Source organism: Bos javanicus, chromosome 19 (genome assembly GCF_032452875.1).
Source record: "Bos javanicus breed banteng chromosome 19, ARS-OSU_banteng_1.0, whole genome shotgun sequence".
Taxonomy (NCBI): domain Eukaryota; kingdom Metazoa; phylum Chordata; class Mammalia; order Artiodactyla; family Bovidae; genus Bos; species Bos javanicus.
The window spans coordinates 57276872-57296386 of NC_083886.1; the positions used below are offsets into that span (position 1 = coordinate 57276872).

General features: G+C 57.0%; 1 protein-coding gene across 3 annotated transcripts in view; it reads right to left on the bottom strand.

Annotated features, from left to right (window-relative positions):
* Positions 1-301: 301 nt before the first annotated feature.
* UNK (unk zinc finger) overlaps positions 302-19515 on the bottom strand; it is a 32417-nt gene continuing 13203 nt past the window's right edge. The window contains exons 2-16 of one of the 3 annotated variants that reach the window (XM_061392813.1): positions 14397-14606; positions 13063-13239; positions 12802-12932; positions 12000-12135; positions 11353-11470; positions 10912-10996; positions 9633-9775; positions 9064-9264; positions 8432-8497; positions 7809-7983; positions 6907-7008; positions 6571-6759; positions 3387-3568; positions 2528-2785; positions 302-1755 (exon numbers count right to left, since the gene is read on the bottom strand). In XM_061392813.1, coding sequence (XP_061248797.1) covers positions 1600-1755; positions 2528-2785; positions 3387-3568; positions 6571-6759; positions 6907-7008; positions 7809-7983; positions 8432-8497; positions 9064-9264; positions 9633-9775; positions 10912-10996; positions 11353-11470; positions 12000-12135; positions 12802-12932; positions 13063-13239; positions 14397-14606 — 2329 coding nt within the window. In that variant the 3' untranslated portion in view covers positions 302-1599. The remainder of the gene's footprint in view (positions 1756-2527; positions 2786-3386; positions 3569-6570; positions 6760-6906; positions 7009-7808; positions 7984-8431; positions 8498-9063; positions 9265-9632; positions 9776-10911; positions 10997-11352; positions 11471-11999; positions 12136-12801; positions 12933-13062; positions 13240-14396; positions 14607-19515) is intronic. The other 2 variants (XM_061392811.1, XM_061392812.1) reach the window with 2 other exon arrangements.

The window sequence follows — 19515 nt, forward strand, 5'->3', positions numbered from 1 at the left end:
GATGCTTTTATGAGCAGGCACTGTCTGTTCCTGAGAAACTCCTCCGAGCCTTGTCTTTTGGAAGACAGGTACGCCAGTTGCCACTGACGACAGAGCTCTGAAGAGTCCTCTGGCCTGGGCGGTCTCCCGGTCCAGGATTAAAGGCCCCAGCAGGCCTGCGGCAGAGAACACACTGTCTAGGAGCCTGGAGCAGCCCTTGGGCCTGGGTGGGACAGACAGGCTAGGTGCCAGTCCAGCGCATAGTAGGGAGGCCCTCATTTAGGGCCCCGCTCTCCCGCACCCCCATGTAAACAAGCTGCCATCACAAGTTCATATTTTATTTCCAATATGTTTGGAGCTTTGATTTTTGCATTTTTGTAAAAAAGTTTTCACTTGATTCACTGAAAGCCCTTTCGTGCTAAGCCCAAGGTGGGGCCTGGGCCAGGCCAGACCCTCGGCGGCCCTCTCACTCCCACCCCAGACCCCCCGTGCGGGGAGTGGGGTGGCCTCCCTCTGCCCACTCTGCCCTCCCACCCCTGCCGCATCTCTCTGTACAGAACAATGTTTAAAATGGAAGCTAAGACACAACATACATCGGACAGGCACGCACACACATGCACACGGGCGCCTGCTCCCCACTGGGGCAGGACGTCAGCTGCACTCAGAGAGCACCACGGAATGCGTACGGAGCCCCGCCTGGTCAGGAGGGCAGGGCCGGGCCCCGCCTTGGTCCTCACGGTCCGCAGCTCCTCCCCACCCACTGCCCTGCTAGCTGCCAGGGGGAGGGCTGTGCAGGGGTGGGGGGCAGCCGAGGGCCGCAGGGGGGTGGAGAGGGCAGTGGCAGCCTCCAGGTGCCCCAGGGCCAGGGAGGCTGCTCCAGGAGCCCAGGGCTAGGGGAAGGGCTGGGGAAGACCCCGGCCTCAGGTACCTGAGGGGTAGAACGCCTGGGCTTTGCCCCTCGAGGAGCGTCAAGGGCCCAGGGTCGGGAGTGGGGCTGGCCCCACAGCTTTGGCCTGCCAGCCCAGACTAAATACACATTTGGTAAACCTAAGAGCTCGGCGGGCGTGGACCCCCTCTCAGCCTCACAGCTGGGAACCAGGGTTGCCCCTGAGTCCTCCACACTCTGGCGCTCGCCCTGGCCTGGGGAGGCGGGGTGAACAGGGCCTGCCCTGAAGGCTTGTCCCCTCCCCTCGGCCCCCTTGAGCTTCCCACCTTGACCTGCTCAGGCCCCAGGAAAAAGTTAAAAATAGTTAGTTCCTACATAAAAAAGAGACAGAAACAAACTCCCTGCCAGAAGGCTGGTGGGAGAAGAGGGGACTTTGTCTCTGCAGCAGGAAAGGTAGGGAGCGGGCAGGGGGAGAACTGCAAAATAGTTTTTTTCTTTTAAAAAGTGCTTGGTAAGTCTGTTTTAAAGTGTGTGTCTATATCTATGTACAGATATACACACACTGTTCACACGCTGGCCGCCCACGCATACCTGCATACGTACAGAAGTGTATACATATACATAATCATATACATGTACATACATACATACATACATACATACATATATATATATATACTTTAAAAAATCCTAGGTGAGAAGATCTGAGCCAGGCGAGGGCCGAGCCTACAGGGTCACGACTGGAGGGAATGGGCCCGGCCCGGCTGGCAGACGGGGCACTCACTGCCCTCGGCACAGAGCTCACACAGCACGGCGTGTTGGCACGGCAGCACCGCTCGGTTCTGCTCCTGACACTTAAGGCATTTCACCGACTGCATGTGGAATACGGCCTGCGGAGGAAGGGACACTGCAGTCACTGGCCTGGGCCCGAGTAGGACAAGGAGCTCCCTCAACTCTCACTTCAGCCCCTTCGGGTGAGGAAACTGGGCACAGAGCTCTAGAGCCTGCTCACAGCCCCCAAGAGGGCAGGGTCAGAGGCCAGGCTCATTGCCTTGAGGCACCCAATCTCTGCCTTCAGCTGCCAGTGGGCCCAGTGGGGCCCGGTGGGATGCGGGAAGGCCAGGGCTGCTCTGCAGCTCCCACTGGGTCAAGCCTTTCCTCGCACCGAGGCTTCCTGCCTCTCGTCTTGTTAGATCTTGTACTGACCCTAGGTCCCCTGTGACGACTCTGGGGTCTGGAGAGGGTACCACTGCGCCTGGCTGCCGGAAGTCCAGTGAAGGGAAGAAAGCTCTTCCCTGCTAGGTCGTGCTCCCAGGACCGAGCAGGGCACTGAGGAATGCCGACAAGAGCCCCAGGGACCTAACATTCTGGAACGTCTGCTGGCGTGCAGAGCTCACAGAAAGGGAAGTGGTCAGGATGAAGCCTAGGGCGCAGGCGCACTATCGCAGCTCAGCTCAGGCCTGCCCTCCAAAGAGCGGGGGTGGGCCCTGGCGCCCCCTATCTCCACTCTCCCCTCCCCAGTGTGGGTGTCCTGGGTCAGCTCAGCTGCAGCAGAGGCTCTCAGGAGGAGGGTAGCCAGCCCCGAGAGGCAGGGACCCATCTGAGTCCCAGCACTGGCCAAGGCTACAGTGTAGCCTCACCCGTGCTCCCTGGGGTGCTGACCTTGTCCACTTGCTCCAGGTGAGCCCGCAGCCGCTTCTGGAGAGAGTGGAGGGTGGAGAGTGAGAGGGCCTCCAGGCCCGGGAAGGCGGGCAGGGCCTGTGGGTCAGGGCCCGAGTGCAGCCGCTCCAGCTCCTCCTGCAGCTTCTTCACCTGCACCTCCAGGGCATCCCGCTGCTCCCGGGCCAGCTCACACTCCGCGCCCGCTGCGCTGGCCCGCTCCCCGGCCTCCTCTGCCTCCTTCTTCCAGGCATCACAAGCCTGTGGGCCCAACACGCAGCACCTTGTCACGATGGCCCGCTACCCTTCTCCCCTGCCCGAGAGTGCGTCTCTGGGGGCCAGTGGGGGCCACCGCGGCCGCGGGGCCTGCTGGGAGCTGGGGCAGGTGTCTGGGAAGGGGGGCAGGGAGGAAGGCTGATGCTGCCTGCAGAAAAGAGAAGTTTCAGGACCTGCGAGAGACCCTCTGTGGGCAGGGCAGGGGGCCAAGCCCAGCGGAGCAGGGGAGCGCCAGGCGGAGCTGGCCAGCACCTCGAGGGGCAATCAGGCCGTGGCCCATCTCAGAACCTAGAACCCTGGACCCAGAGCTCAGGAGTCAGGGCTTCTGGGGAGAGGCACGCGGTACTATAAGACCAGACCAAATGAACAGCTTGGAGAGGGGATTCCAGGCCTGTGATACCAAACACTCCATGGTCCCGACTGACAAGGCAAGTTTTTCCAAGGGGGAGAGAATAAACAGCCGCATTTCTGCCCTGCTCTCCGGGACCCCTGGCTCTCCCAGCCCCTGCACCCACTCCACGTAAGGCAGGCTCCGGCTGAATGCCCCGGGCCCTGGGGAAGGCGGGTGGGCCTGGGAGCTCAGTACCTGCTTGGCCTGCTTCCAGGACTCCTCCCACTGCTTGATGGTGCCGTTGGCTTCGTCCAGCTCCTGCCGAAGCCGGGCCAGCTCGGCAGCCCCCGGCCCTGACAGGAAGGCAGGGGAAGTGCCCGGGGAGAAGCTTCCAGAGGCAAAGTGCTCCCAGATGCTGCTGTTCATCCCATTCAGACCTGCCCCAGGAAGGGGAGGGCCATCAGCGCTCTGAAGGGCTTTGGGCCCGGGCCCTGTCAGCCCTGACTGGGGGCTCCCGGGGGCTGTCTGTGCCAGGCTCCAGCAATGCCAGGCTGGGAACTTCACAGGGATGTGTAAGCCCCACGTGTTACTTCTGTGTCTCAGCATCCCTGTCTGTAAAGCAGGGTTCCCCTCACTTGCCTCCCAAGGTGATTCGGGGGACTAGGGAGAGCAGGCAGAGAGCGTGGTGATTTGTGATCCCAACTTTACTTTCAGGCTAGAGGAAGGGAAGCCTTCTTGTGACGTGAGGGCCCAGGAGGAGATTCAGGAAAGCAAGACATGGGTCAGAGCCTCAGACGCTGGCAGAGCTGGAGCAAGAAGAGCTCAGGGAGTCCTGGGCCCAGCCCCCTTGTTTTACAACGAGGAAACTGAGATAAAACATGTTGCCAGGAATCACAGAAGTATAAGCGGGAGAGCCAGTACAGTCAGGACATCTGGCTGCAAAGGCCTGCGCTCTGCGATAGGCTAAGCCATGTGCTCACCCAGCACCCTCACCTGCTGAGCCCTCACCTGGCCATTTGGTGGGTGTTTGCTTAAACAGACTGGTTCCGAATCGGGAGAGGAGTACGTCAGAGCTATATATATTGTCACCCTGCTTGTTTAACTTCTATGCATAGTACATCATGAGAATCGCTGGGCTGGATGAAGGACAAGCTGGAATCAAGATTGCTGGAAGAAATATCAATAACCTCAGATATGTAGATACCACCACCCTTATGGCAGAAAGTAAAGAACTAAAGAGCCTCTTGATGAAAGTGAAAGAGGAGAGTGAAAAAGTTGGCTTAAAACTCAACATTCAGAAAACTAAGATCATGGCATCTGGTCCCATCACTTCATGGCAAATAGATGGGGAAACAGTGGAAACAGTGACAGACTTATTTTCTTAGCTCCAAAATCACTGCAGATGGTGATTGCAGCCATGAAATTAAAAGATGTGTGTTCCTTGGAAGAAAAGCTATGACCAACCTAGACAGCATATTAAAAAGCAGAGACATTACTTTGCCAACAAAGGTCCATCCAGTCAAAGCTATGGTTTTTCCAGTAGTCATGTGTGGATGTGAGAGTTGGACTATAAAGAAAGCTGAACGCTGAAGAACTGATGCTTTTGAACTGTGTTGTTGTCGGAGAAGACTTGAGAGTCCCTTGGACTGCAAGGAGATCCAACTAGTCCATCCTAAAGGAAATCAGTCCTGAATATTCATTGGAAGGACTGATGATGAAGCTGAAACTCTAATACTCTGGCCACCAGATGCGAAGAACTGACTCATTTGAAAAGACCCTGATGCTGGGAAAGATTGAGGGCAAGAAGAGGGGACAACAGAGGATGAGATGCTTGGATGTCATCACGGACTCGATGGACATGAGTCTGAGTGAACTCCGGGAGTTGGAGACAGACAGGGAGGCCTGGCATGCTGCGGTCCACGGGGTTGCAGAGTCACGACTGAGCGCCTGAGCTGACCTGGGCTGCTCATACTGCGTGCCCCTGCTCTGTGACCCCTAAGGCGCCCGTCTTCCGAGGGAGACCTATACCCACCTCTGGCCTCATTCTGCCCACATGTATCACTCTAATGACTTCTTTCTTGCTCCCTTTCCCACTAATCCAGCCAGGATTTTCCAGAACCAAACGGATTTAAGAAAGTCTGTCTTCCAAGCAGCACAAGCATGGCCATGTGACCAGTGTCGTCCCGCGTGGAGACGCAAGGCCCTCCGCCCGTCCTGGAGGTGAGGCAATCCACCGCACCTGTCCACTCGCTCGGGCGGTGTTTCCTCCAGGTTAGGTCCCCCCGTCATCCTCAGTCACAGAGCCGGCCCTTTGCCTCCACACAAGTGAGGGTCTCTAAGTATGCCCTCGTGGCTCGGCGCCTGTGCCTCCCCCAGCAGCCACGGCAGCACGCCAGCAGGGACGCCTGGGTCCACACTGTACCCACATACTTGCTCAGTTAACCATGCGGGGAAGGAATGAGTGAATGCGTGGCCAGTACGGAGGGCTACAGTCAAGATGCCTCCAGAATGTATGAGGCAAGTCAGACAGACATAGCTCTCAGCCTCCGAAGCTGACAGCTCAACGTCATTCCTAAGTGTCTCCAAAGAGATCAGGGCAGAACCCACACCTGGTCAGAAAGTCAAAGCACACCTCAGAGGCTCAGAAAGTCAAAGCACACCTCAGAGGCTCAGTGTGACCAGGACAGCCAGAACCCTCAGGGGCCCCAGGGGGCGCAGCGGGGGGGTTGTTTCTGATCTCTGGGAACAGCTGCTGGAGGGGGAGTCAGAGCAGTGGCTGCTGGTGACCGAGAGGCAGCGGGCTGGATGTCGCCGGTTTGCATCTGTTCCTGCAGTGAACGCTCACCGGGCCCCGCTCACATACGCAGGTCCCCTCCTCGCCTTTCTAGCCCCTCTGCTCTGACCTGCCTTCCAGAGCCCCGGTCCTCACAGTTCCAATGGTGGGTTTGGCAAACAGCCTTTGGGGTTAGAGCTGTGTCTCCCTGGCGCTTCTGCCAGCCAGGAAAGCCACCCTGCGCTGGGGGTGAGCCTGTTTGACCTCTCCCTTGGCCTCTGTGAGCTCTGGGTGACGGGCAGAGCAACCACACTGGCACGAAGAACAGATGGAGGCCCTGGCAACTCTGAGGCCATGTTTCTCACTGTGTACTGGTCTGGCACCTGGCACTTCACTCACATCATTTAAGCCTCAGCACCAGCTTACGAGGTGGCACTGCCATTATACCCACATGACAGAGGAAATTAAGGCAGAGAGGTTAAGTCACTTGTCCAGGTTCACACAGCTCAGAGCACTGTGGATGAGGGGCCTGACTCACCTCTGAGCCCAGATCCCCGGCTCTCACCTCCACTCTGTACTGCCTCCAGCCAGGACAGAACGCCCAAAGGCACTTTCCAAAAGCCCAGACTCCCGCCCCAGGCCTTAGGGAGCCATACTGGCTCTTACCCAAAGATCCATGGGATGCTGAGGTCCCCAAAAACGTGTTCTCTGACTGGCTCAGGTGGCCCTGTGGCTGCTGCAGGAAATGCGAGGATAGGCTGACGGGAGGGGACGGGGACGCGGAGTGGAAGGAAGCAGAGCTGCCCAAGGAGCCGGGGATGTTCACAGGCGCGGAGCTCTGCAGTAGACTGCCGCCTGCAACAGAGGCCAGGAGCGGGGCTGAGTGAGGGCTGGGTGGGCCATGCGGGGCCACGCCGAGCAGTGGACTGCCCGCTGGCCCGCCCCCAGGCCAGGCGGGACCCTCGGAGCCCGCCCCTACCCCTGCCCCCCACCGCCCAGTACCCATGGTGATGCTGCCTGGGTGGGACACCGTGCTGTTGTCGAAGGTCTTCTCTAGGGCAGCCACCCCAAACTCGTTCAGGTCAAGGTCATCCAGCGCGGACTCTGGAGGCAGAGTGAGCGGCGTATGAGCCGGCCGGCCTACTGAGGGGCCACATGGTCCCCAGGTTCCAGGCCCCGCCGTCTGGACCCACCTGCCCTTAACTGCCTCTTCTCCTGCCCCTGCCTCATCTCAAGGCTCCATAGTGCATGGGCTGCTCCTCCGCCCAGACCGAGCCCTGGCCAAGTCCAGCTCCAACGGCTCTCTGTTCTGAAGCCGTCTTTGCTGGCCCCAGGGGGGAAACGAGTCCCTGCTGGCAGGCCTCCTCCTGAGCTCCCCGAGGGCGGGCAGGTCTCCGGACCCTTGGTGGCTAGTGCCTAGCAGTTGCCAGGCACCTGTCCACTGGGCTCTGCGGAGCCGGACGGGGAGCGCAGGAAGGGCCTGTCTCATCTGTCACCCCGGTGCCTGTGAGGACCGGGCACCAAGCCTCACCCGCACGTGCCTGCTGAGGAGAGGGCAGGGGCATCTAATGACCAGGCGCTCTGAGGACAGCTGGCAGGCTGTTCCCAAGGACACCTGGTTGGGGCTGACTGATACCCCCAGTGTCTCTGACTGAGACAGCACACCCCCACGGGGAGAGGCCCCTCTTCCAACGTGTACAGAAGAGCACACGGAAGGGCTCACGTGCTCAAAACCCATCTCGGCCCTGCACCACGGATGCACATTCCATCCAGGTCAAGGACTCGTGGCGCCCACCTTCCGATCTCCCCAGACTGATGTCTCAAGTGACCAGCCTCACTCCAGAGACCCAGTGTCCCTAACTACAGACCTGCTCCTAGACTCGCAACAGAAGTGGCCCAATTACCTATGACCGACTCTACCGTGTCGCTGGTGGGATAGAAGGGCAGAGCATTTGCATTCATGCCAGGGACGCTGCTGGTGCCAGCGGGGCTAGGGGGAGTGGCTGCTAGGCTGGAGGTGATGCTGGAAGAGATGCTTGAGGTGAGGGGGCTGCCCACGGGGAGGATGCCCAGCATGTCCTGCAACGAGAGTGAAGAGAAGATGGAGTTGGACACCCACGGAGGCGTGGCCAGGAGCTGGCGGCAGGGGTTGGCTGGGCAGATGGGAAGGGTGCGTCCCAGCTCTTGGCTTGTTCCCTCAACACCCTCCTGGGGGGCTGGAGAAGGAGATGTGTGGCCTGAAGATTGTAGGCCCCTTCGCCCCTAAAACCCTGAAGTAGGGAAGGGGGAAGCAAGTTTAGCGCCCAGCTTGTTCAATGAGTTTTTTGACTAATGAGTCCAGGTGGTGAGGGGCTCCAGGGCCTGACCCCCCCCACGCCCTCTGGATTTGGGGCCCCACCTTGATCTTGCTCTCAGTCTGTAGAGAAAGTGGTGCCCGGAGCTCCCTGAAGAAGCCTCCTGGCGTTCTGGGCCTGTCCTGTCTGCAGCAGGTGCCAGAAGGGGGAGGCGGGGGCTGAGGGCTCTATACCTGTTTGGGCTGAAGCAGAGGCTGCTCTTGACTCCTGGGCTCTAGCGAGTGGGGTTTTAACTTGGCCTGAGAGAAAAGTCAGGGAGCAGGAGGTGGATGTGGTGCCAGGAGACCTTCGGAGCCCGAGTCCTCCCAAGCATCAGCCCGTGGAGGCTGCAGGGACCAGGGGCGAGGAGACACGAGGCGCTGTTGCGTGGCCCCCCTCACTCACACGCGCTCTCCGTCCCTCCCCTGGGGACCGGGGGCGCTGCTCCTCTCCTCCCTGGTGACTCCAATCAGAGAGAAGCCCGGTTCTGGACCCCTCTTGTCCTGCTCCCCAAGGCCCTACTGCTCCATCAAGGTGGCACGAGGCAGAGCAGAGACTGGATGCAGGGTCAGAAGACCGTGGTGGGAACCCCTAGCCCTCAGTTGATGGCTTGGATGCTGGGTGAGGTGCTTGCCTCTAACCTGCCTGTCTTCATCTGTAAGATGGGATGGCCTCACCCACTCTCTCAGTGTTCGAGAGGCTGGGATCAGGGACTTTCTAATTCTGGGTCACATTCCCTGTAGCTGGGCCAGGACAACCCTCCAGGGCTTCTCCAGCCACAGGCAGAATGTGGCTAACCTCACTGGGCTGCCCCTACATCCCTTACCTGGCATTTCAAATTTTTCAGGTACTCAGCTCCCACCTGGTCTTCCCTCTCGAAGCCAGGAGCCTTCTTATAGCTGCCAGGGGCAAGGCCAGACTCTCCAGGAAAGACAATGCCTTCCAGATTGGAGGGCTTCCGGATAGAGCCCGGTGGGGAGCCACAGAGGTTAGATGGGCTGCCAAGGCTGCTGTTTCTACAGAGGAGCTGCAGCGAAGGAAGAGAGTGGGCCGGTAAGCAGGATGCAGGTAGGGGCACGGCCACCCTCCATCCCCTTGTTGGAAGGAGAGTCTCCAGCAAGAAGCTCAGTTCCATTTCCATTTGCCAGGGAGAGCAACCAGCACCCGGGAACTCAGAACCTCAGGAGGCTCTCTGTCCCTTCTACAGCTCTACCCAGGCTGATCGTAGGCCCTGGGGACACCACCCTAGCCACGATCAGCTTGTGACAGAAGCTGGAGCAGAAAGGGCAGAACCCCCTGGGCAGAGGCCATCTCCCCAAGCACAGGACAAGAGAGGCAGATACTGGCTCTGGGCAGGAATGGTGCCCCCACCCTCACCCCCAGACAGGCACGTACAGCGCTGAGGTCAGGGGCGTGCGGACTGGAGGGGCTCACGGGCACCGAGTCTCCTGCAGCAGACGGCATGTACAAGACGGGGCCTGGCTGGGTGGGGCTGGACACAGCTGAGGAAGGCTGCAGGTCGTCACTGAGGGGGGGCTCTGCAAGAGACGGGGCAGGGTGTCAGCAGGCCCCTGAGCCAGCTCCGGCCCTCCAGAACCGCATCTGGGTCCCTTTAAAGGAGACCACACAGCCCTATGTGTGAAGGGAAGGCGCCTCCTTGTTTCTCTCGTCACACACCGCACTGTGCATTTACTATGCACCAGGCAGTTCGCATGAATCGTGAATCTTCATAATGACTAGAAGATAGGAGTAATATCCTGGTCTCTATTTTACAGATAAGGAAACAGGCTCAGAGTGGTTAGGTAAATCTCTCAAGGTGGCTGAGCTGGGAAACAGAAGAACTGGGATTTGAACCCCAATCCGCACGACTCCAAAGCTTGGGCCATTCATCAGTTCTCCGTGCTGCCTTAGCCAGGCCCACCTCTGAGCCAAGTGTACGCTTCCCCCTCGCTTGGCCTGCAATTTCTTCTTCACTCTAATCCCTGAGACAAGGCCTAAGGCTAGGGAGGGCTTAAGAACAAACAGCAGTGGTCTGGGGTGGACAGGGGCAGCAACTCAAGCCTGTCTGAGACGAGCAGGGCGGTGTGGAGCTGCGCTGAGCAGTACGGCAGGCCAGAACCACAGGCTGCAGCTGAGACCAGAACGTGGCTGGTCTGGACTGGACTGTGCTGCGGCTATTCAAGTACACACCGGCTTTCAAAGACTTGTTTTGGGAAAAAAACATCTTGATTTTATATTGATTATATTTTAAATTATTTTATGTTGGGTTAAATAAAAGTATACTAAAAACTAATTTAACGCTGTTTCTTTTTTTTAGGTGAGGTTACTTGAAAGCCTGCGATGACTCAGGGGGGCTGCACTAGGTTACGCTTGGACAGCTCTGCTCTCAGCAGGGCAGAGCGTCGTGTTCCACCAGTGGTGTCCGCCACGGGAGAGGCACAGTGGCCGGGGCTCTGCCTGGGACTGAGCGCGCCACCAGGGGCACAGTCCCTGCTGTCTCACCACCCTGGAAGCTCTGGGTTTCGAGCCAGCTCGAGAGAGGTGGGGTGGGGCGGCGGGGGAATGGAACTCCCAGTGTGGGCAGGGCCCAGTGCTGGCTGACAGACTGAGCTTTGGAGAAGGGGAGTGGGGCGGGGGGAGTGGGCCCTGCCCCAGGGCAGCGGGAAGAGCGTACGTTCTACGTGCGCGAAGGCGCAGAAGGGTCCTCGAGGACAGCTGCCCGACTGCTGCATGTCGTTGCACTTGGTGGATTTATAGATCTGGAGGGCAAAGCAGAAGAGAGGCAGGTCAGGCCTGGGCAGAGAGGGATGGCAGCTGGGGTGCCTTCAGCAGGGCTGGGTTAGCTCTTTCTCGTCCCTACTCGAGGCCACTTCCCTAAGTCTCTCCCTACCAATTCCTTGCTCAAGACAGTAAGCAGACACGGCCACCCCCACGCCGGGGACCACCTTCTTTCCTGGGTCACATGCCCCACCAGCCCTGACCCAGCTCTCACAGAGGGATCTTCCCCACTCATGATCTTGGTCAGGGCTATGACTTCCCAGCGTGCCTCTGGGCGTTAAGGGAGCCACGTTCACAGGACACCCGCCCCTCAAAGGATCCCAGCTCCAAGGCCCACCTCGGGGTGGAACTGCTGCTCCGTGCGCGTGTGGCAGTACTGGCAAGAATCTCCGTTCTCACACTTGCCAGGGTCTCCCCACTCGTCCCCATGCTTTACGTTTGGACATGGAGACGACCTGGTTCAATAACAGGGTGGGTCAGAAGGATGCAGACTGGACCTGGGGGATGCTAACAAGATCGCAGCTCAGGGCCCCTCTCAGGTCTCCCAGCTTTGCAAAGCCAGGCTCAGAAACAGGAAAGATCACTGTAGAGTGAACGCCTTACTCGGGCCAGAAGCCAGGCTTTGCTTCGCTGCCCAGCCTGGCTACATCACCAGAAGGACACTGTTTTCTTCCCTTCAGCCAAGTCCTCCCCTCCCCACAGCACTGTGCCGCAAAAGGAGAGCCAGGCTACAGCCACATCCTGGCTTCTCCCTAAAAACACCCTTCTGGGTCAGAACTAGAGGGGTTCCTAGTGAAAAGATCCTCATTTCACGGCAAAGGATCGTTCAGCTCTCCTAACCATTCCCCTCCCCTGTAGTGGGGTCCTGCGACCCCTGGGGCTGGCCTCCCTGCCCCCACCCCGGGAGCACAGTGGAAGCAGCCTCGGCCCTGATCTGTCGCCTGCCACCCTCCTCCCACGGCTGGCCTGCTGGGGCCAAAGCACCTGTATTTGTGTTTCCGGGGGCTCCGCCGCCGGTCCTTGCTGTTGTGGTAGTAGGGGCAGGCGTAACCCTGACGGCACAGCCGCGGGGGCTTCTTACACGGCTCCGTCTTATAGTTCCCCAGCACGTAAGCGGTCTCTGCATGGGGGGCAGACGCAGGGATCAGGTGGGCAGGGAAAGGAGAAGCTACTGGGAAGGGTCCAGGAGCCAAGATTTTGGCGACAGGAATGAGCAAGGCCCCCTCCTTGTGGGCCAACACCAAGTGTGCGACCCAGGAGAGAGGTAAAGAGGACACCACCATCCCTCACTAAAGATGCTCACAGGTCAGAGAGTAAACAGGAAGTCCTCAGGAGGGCTGAGAATACACCAACTCGTGTACTTGCTCAGCCAACGTATGTGTGAAAGCCCCTGAAGGTAGTTAGGGAGCGCCAGGCTCCTCTGTCCATGGAATTCTCCAGGCAACAATACTGGGGTGGGTTGCCATTCCCTTCTCCAGGGGATCTCCCTGACCCAGGATCTCCCTGAGCCGGGTCTCCTGCATTGTAGGCAGATTCTTTACCGTCTGAACCACCAAGGAAACCCCTAACACTTTGGGATGACAGGACCAGGGTCAGGGGTGTCCCTGCAGGACTGGGCTGTAGGTGGCTGGTGTGAGGTGGGGTGAGGGGGCACAGGCCTCCCAGGAGAAGTGGTGGTTTGGGGTGGAGAAGGCCATGGTGGGTGCTCAGGGAGGCTATGGGGAGGACAGGGGAGAGGACAGGCAGCTGGTGGCAGGGGCACGGCCACCCGTGTGGCCACCCTTACCTTGCCACCGCGGCTCCTCACTGAGGATTTTTTCTATCATGGCGTGGCTCGCGGCCCCAGCCGACTGGCCTTCCATGCTGCCCTCTACTGTGGTCTGGCCATTCTGCAAGGCCTCCATCGCCTGGAGCTCCCTGCAGGGATAGTAGCGGAGGAGAGACAGAGCAGGGAGGGAGCATGAGGAGGAAAGCAGCAGAGTGCCAGCCCTGCACTCCAGCTGCGGTCCTGCCTAGGGCCCTCAGCCCGGCATGGCCTTCAGCCCACCTGATGTCATAGACAGGGGAGCGGAGGTCATGGGGCCCGTGAGCAAAAGCACAGTGCAGGCCGTTTTTCGTGCAGTTGCCCTTGGCGTCGGTCTCGTGGATGCAGATCCCGGTCTTGTAGTAGCGGAGGTGGTAGCGGCGCTCCGTGTCCCCCGTGGTCCTGTGCAGGAACGGGCACCTGCAACGCAGTGGGGCTGCGTGTCACTCTGCCTCCCCCGCTGCAGCGGGCTCCCGGCCCTGCCCTTTCCTTGCCCGTGGAAGGCTTGTCAGACCCGGAGGAGGCGCTGATGTGGGTCGAGCAGGCAAGCAAGCGACAAGTCCTGCTGTGGAACAGAGCCACCCTCCCACTGCTAGTGGGGCTGCAGCCCCAAGTGGCTCCTGATAAAGCCTGGCGTTCCACGTCAACTTCTCAAAGGCTACTCAGTCGGAGCCCTAGGCCGTCCTGAAAAGAAGCTTCCCAGAGGGAATTCTTGGGATAACACATGCTGCCCAGGTCAGGGGTCTTCAGAGAAGCAAACCGCCTTGAGCTCTGGGTGCTGCATTAGGCTGGGGGTGGGATAAGCAAGCCTCTGACCCCTGAGAGAATGCGGAGGGCTGGTGCGAGACGGCCAGTGAAGCGCACCCACAAACCCCCAGGATGGCCCCCTCGCCACCTCTGCACGGGGGGAGCACACATCAGGCAAGGTTGCAACACGAGCCCTGAGACCTTCCCAGGTTTGCCCCTCCTTATGCTTGTCGTTTGTCATGCTGTCTCTTCACAGAGCTCTGTGGCAAAATATTTTGCTGTTCTTTTAGTTGCTCAATCATGTCTGACTCTTTGCAACCCCATGGACTGCAGCCAGGCTCCTCTGTCCATGGGATTTCCCAGGCAGGAATACTGGAGTGGGTAGCCACTTCCTTCTCCAGCGGATCTTCCTGACCCAGGGATTGAACCTGCATCTCCTGGATTGCAGGCAGATTCTTTACCACTGAGCCACTGGAGGAAGCCCTGGCAAAATATTCAGTCAGCAAAAAGGGGAACTGGAGAGGATCTGTGTAAACGGGCTGTGGTGGGAACTGCGCAGGCTGAGGATAGGGTCCTGTGAGCTGCAGGGGACCAGGACAGGAGGCCCAGGAAGCCACCTTGGCTCAGGCGTGGCCTTCAGGCTTAGGAGAAGAAAGGCCTGCACAGGGCCTCCCAAAAGTGGGGAAAGGAAAAGGGGCTTCCCCTGGGGGACGGCAGGCTCCGAGCCCAGGTCCAGGTCACAGGAAGGTGGGCCAGGCTGCAGCAGTCCCCCGAAAGCAGCCTCTGGCCCAGGAGACGGGCTCCTCGGAGGGTGGGCGGCCGGCACTCACTCGTCGCCCTCCGGGCAGAGGCCCGTGGCCTCGTCGTACTTGGTGCAGTAGACGTCAGGGCTGTAGTTGAAGGTGCCATCCCGACGGCGGATGGACCGGCGGCGACGCTGGTTCACGAAATGCCAGTGGAAGCAGGTGTAGGGCCGGTGCTGAGTGCATTTGTGCTGCACAAAGAGCGGGCACTGCTCAGTGCGGAACTCCTTCAGGTACCTGCAGAGGGAGCCCTCGGTGAGCAGGCCAGGAGCGCAGTCATGGCCCTTGCTTCCCAGCAACACGTGGGCCACCCAGTCCCCCAAGGGCCCTACTCTGCGGGGCCAGTTCCACTGAGACACCAGAGAAGACCAGGCTGAAGGCAGGACCTTAGCGTGAGGATCCTTCCTGACACGCAGGTCCCTTGCCAGCCTGCAAGGCAGAACCACAGATGCCCTCCCCGGTCACCTGCCTCCCATGGTGACCAGGGGAGGGCTTCCTCAGTGGCCGAGTACACCCGAGGTTTCCTAGGCCAAACCACTGATCGCAGGGGAAAGGCTGCAAACAGGAGCTTAGGGCCCTCTCTGCAGTGTCCTGCGGGGTCTCTGCTGCCTAGATCTGCCTGCCAGGCCAGGAGGCCTCGCTCATTCCAGGAGCAGGGATGGGCGCCAGGCTGAGCGCCAGGAAGGCTGCTGCTTTGGGGCTGAAAACCCAGGTCACCAGGTGTCCCTCCAGACCCCTGTCCCAGGTAGCCACTGTCCTCTCTGCCAAGCTCTTCCCAGAGATGTTTCCTAAAGCATCACCCAAACGTCTGTGAGGCTCATGTTAGAAGCATCTGAAGCCACTCCCTCTTGGCCACGCCTCAGGAATGACCACCTGCAAGACTAAGGTATTTTATTTCCATCCTGACTCACCCCGGCTTGGGGGCTGTCCTTCTGGCTTCGTCCCAACCTGCGTGTCTCTCCTTTACTCTGCATCTAATGACCAAGACAACTCCAAGCCCCACCCGCCATCACCACCAGCGGAGGCCTGAACCCCTTACAGAACCACACTGTCCGTCTGTGTTTTGTTCACTTTGTGTCCTGGTGAAGTGTTTCTTCGATTCATCCCCGCCCCCCACCCCACACACACACTGGGGGACAGGCAGGCAGGCCAGTTCTTATTCAAGTCCTAACAACGCAGGCGACAAATGCCTTGATAGAGAGCGTTTGATGCCAGTGAGGATGGTTCTAGAAGGTACAAAAGGTTGTGGGCAGAAGGGAGCAGGGGGGCCAACTGACCTGGAGCCTCTGTCCAGACTACAAGCTCCACCTGGAACTGGGAGGCCTGGGACACAGGGAAGCAGGCCCAGCCCTTGTCTGGCTCATACCAGGGTGTTCAGGGCCCTGCCAGCCTGGGCACGTTGAAGGTGTGCGGGCAGGGCCGAGACCTTCCAGACAGGTTTTCTTTGATGCTTATTAAAGTGCTGAAAAATCCCCCCAGACAAGGGGAATTGCCTGGTGGTCCAGTGGTTGGAACTCCACACTTTCGGTGCCGAGGGCCTGGGTTCAATGCCTGGTTGGAGAACTGAGATCCTGCAAGCCATGTAACATGGCCAAAAAAAAAAAGTCCTCCCAGCCCTGAAGTGTGGAGAAGTGTCCAGGCTTCCGCACTGGGCAGGGGGAAAGCCGGAAGTGGGTGCTCCCTAAAGATCACAGAGAGGTGTTTAAGGGGCAGTAAAGCTTTCAAATAGTGTCCTATTCATCCCACATGTGTTTGCTGAGCACCTACTAGGTACAGGTGCAGCAGTGAGCACTGAGGAACTGAGGCAGCAGGTCCTTACCCCCAGGAAGCCTGCATCACCACAGGAGACACACCAGTGATAGGTGCAATCAGTCAACTGTAGAAAAGGCTATAAGGACGGCTTGCTGTGGGTTCCTCGGGAACCCAGAAGGATCCTTGACCCAGGCTGGCACAGAGAAATGGGAAAGGGAAGCAGAGGTACTTGCGGGTGAAGAATGTAAGAAGGGTGTTTTAGGCAAAGGAAATAGTATCAGCTTAGAGACAGCTGTTGTTCAATTGCTCGGTCGTGTCCGACTCTTTGTGACCCCGTGACTGCAGCATGCCCGGCTTCCCTGTCCTTCACTACCTCCCGGAGTTTGCTCAAACTCATGTCCCTTGATTCAGTGATGCCATCCAACCATCTCATCCTGTCGTCCCCTTCTCCTCCTGCCCTCAATCTTTCCCAACATCAGGGTCTTTTCTAATGAGTTGGCTCTTCACATCAGATGGCTCAAGTATTGGAGATTCAGCATTAGCATCAATCCTTGCAGTGAACATTCAGGGTTCATTTCCTTTAGCACTGACTGGTTTGATCTCCTTGCAGTCCAAGGGACTCTCAAGAGTCCTCTTCAACACCACAGTTCAAAAGCATCAGTTCTTCGGCACTCAGCCTTCTTAGAAACAGTATGTGGAGGTGAAGAGCTCCAAGTGCCTTTGTGGAATGGAGTAGGGTAGAACTCGAAAAGGGGAAGTGATGAGGAGGTGAGGTGTGAGAGGGGCCAATCTTAGGGACAGCGTCTCCAGGCTGCAGGTATACTCTGAGACACCGGGGAAGCCTGCAAGGCTCCCTAGGACCCCTCTCACCCTCTTTGGTACTGGAACTCAAGGTGTTTCTCCCCGTCTGATTGTAGACAGAACTCTGCCCTGCGTGCTGCACACAGGGACCAAACCCTGGCACTGAGCTGAGACACTAAGCCCTCAAACGGCTGGACTGACCTCTCCCGGGCAGCACATACTCTACCTGACTCCCGGCCCACAGAAGACTCATTCGGGAGGTAACAGGCAGGGAATGGGGGTGGAGGAAACTGAAACCAGGGCCAGAGAAGAGTGAGAAGTAGTCAGGATTGGCAGATTAACTACAGAACATCCAGTTACACTGGAATTTGATAAATTAAATACTTCATGGGACATGCTTGTACTAAAAAAAAATTTTTCCATCATTTGAAATTTCAATCTATCAGGCATCCTGTATTTTTCTTTGCTAAATGTAGCGACCCTAAGAGTGGCACCTATCTGCTTAGTATCAGTGCCTCAGTAGAAACCCAAGGAGGCTGTCCAGAGAACTGCCTTTTTGGAGAAAGAGGTCCTGGCAAGCCTGCTTCCGTGGGGCAGCATGTCCGCAGTGCTGCGTGCAGATGCTGGGGTTCCAAAGGGCTCCAGCTGGCAGGGATGCCCCGGAGAACAGACGTGGAGGCAGCAGATTACCTCATCTGATGCTTCTTCATCGGCATCACCACTGCCGTGGGGCAGACACTTGAGACCTTTTAATAGAAGGGCCCCTTGCATCTGGCCTCCCATGTCCAGTGGATGCTGCACTGCACCCATCATTCCTCCCAGAGTCCAAGTGGAATTCTTACTTTCTTAAAAGCCTTTAGCTTCCACCAGTAGCCACTGATAAAGACCAACTATTTGGCCTGGCATTTCAAGCCCTACACATCTGGGCCAGTGTACTTTTCCAGCTTCATTTATCTTGATTCCACTAACTCTGGAGTCCTTGGTGTCTTGCAAAGAGATCTTTAACTTCCCTGCCTTTGCACCTATCCCCTCCCTCACCTGGAAAAATCTTTTAAGGCTGAATTCAAAGGTAATGAACCTTCTGATGCCATCACCTCCATGAAGTTTTCCTTCACCTCTACCTACCCTCCCCTTCCTGCCCTTGTCCCCAATTAAGTTATCATCCCTAAGTTTTTATGGCACTTTCTCTAGACATTTCTTATAGCCCTTATCCTGCATTGCATATTAATAATGTGTACATTTTCCTCTGTTACTAGATTATAAAGTCCTTGATAGCCAGCATGTAAGAACCCACTACAGTAACAAAGTTTGTTGAATGAATATAACAAGAAATAAAAAGTTGCACAAGGGGCAAAGTCGACAAAGCAATACCAAGAGTTTTATGATGCCTCCAGCAGGCAGACATTGAGAGCTAGAAGCCGAAACTATTTATTTCCCTGTGAAAAGGATCACAGTGCAGGAAATTTGTAACTCAGGGGATAGGGCAGACTGTCCTGCATAAAAGCCTCTTGTGAGAGAAGGGGCCAAATGACCAAACCCAGGCAGGCAGAGTACCCGCTCTCAATCCACAGTAATTAATGAGAAAAATTTCTAAGTTTCTGCTAACAGAACCACACCATCCACCACCTGGGAACCAAACTGTTTAGTGAGAACTTCCCAGCTCCCCTCCAACCTTGTGCTAACTGGCAATGCAGTGCCCAGACAGCAAAGAGAAACCCACTCAGAAATCACTCTTTCATGGATTGAAATGAAACAAATTTTCAGAAGAAATGCACAATTTTCTCCTTTAAGCTCCAACCCATCTTTCTATTTTATAAAGGTTTCTCTTCAATTCAAGCAGCTCTCAGGAAAACCAAGTTGTCCTGGAATCCTCCCTTAGGAGAGAAGACTCACCAGCCACCCTGGCCCCACTCCAAGATCTGAGGGATGCACAGGGCCACAGAGCTCAATTCTTCCCACACCACCTCCTGGGAGCACCCCACTCAAGGATAAACGTCCATGAACACAGACTAGCTGCAAACTGCAAGGCCTCGGTGACCCACTGTGGCCAGGATGAGTTGAGAAACCACCAAGGAAAAAGAAAAAAAGAAACCACCCAGGCCCTGAGTAAATAAGAGCTGATGGAGACAGCCACACCTTCGCCCAGCAGAAGCATCAAGGAAGGTTAGAGGGACACCACAGCCGGTCAGCGGCTCGCCTTAACTGAGGAGCAGTGCCTGCATGCCTGTCCCACCGGGGGCTGACTTTCAATCAAAGCCATCGCTCATTCCTTTTTAGGATATCATATTAGTTATCCTCTAAATGGTTTACTTATAAAAGTAAAAGATCATTGTGAAAGTAACATGTCCACTTATAAATTTTAAATGCAGAAAAGGCAAAATTATCCTAAGTTCCACCACAAATACTGCTAGACTTCTGGTAAATCTTCTCCCAGTATTTTTACACAAATATAATCATAGGTATCAAGTTACTAAATTGCTTTATAAAACTAATACTTTTCCCTAAAAACTTTAAAAATCAAATACATGCAAATATCTTTTTTAAAAAATCAAATAATACTTTTAATATTTACTGGATTATTTTTATTTTCCAA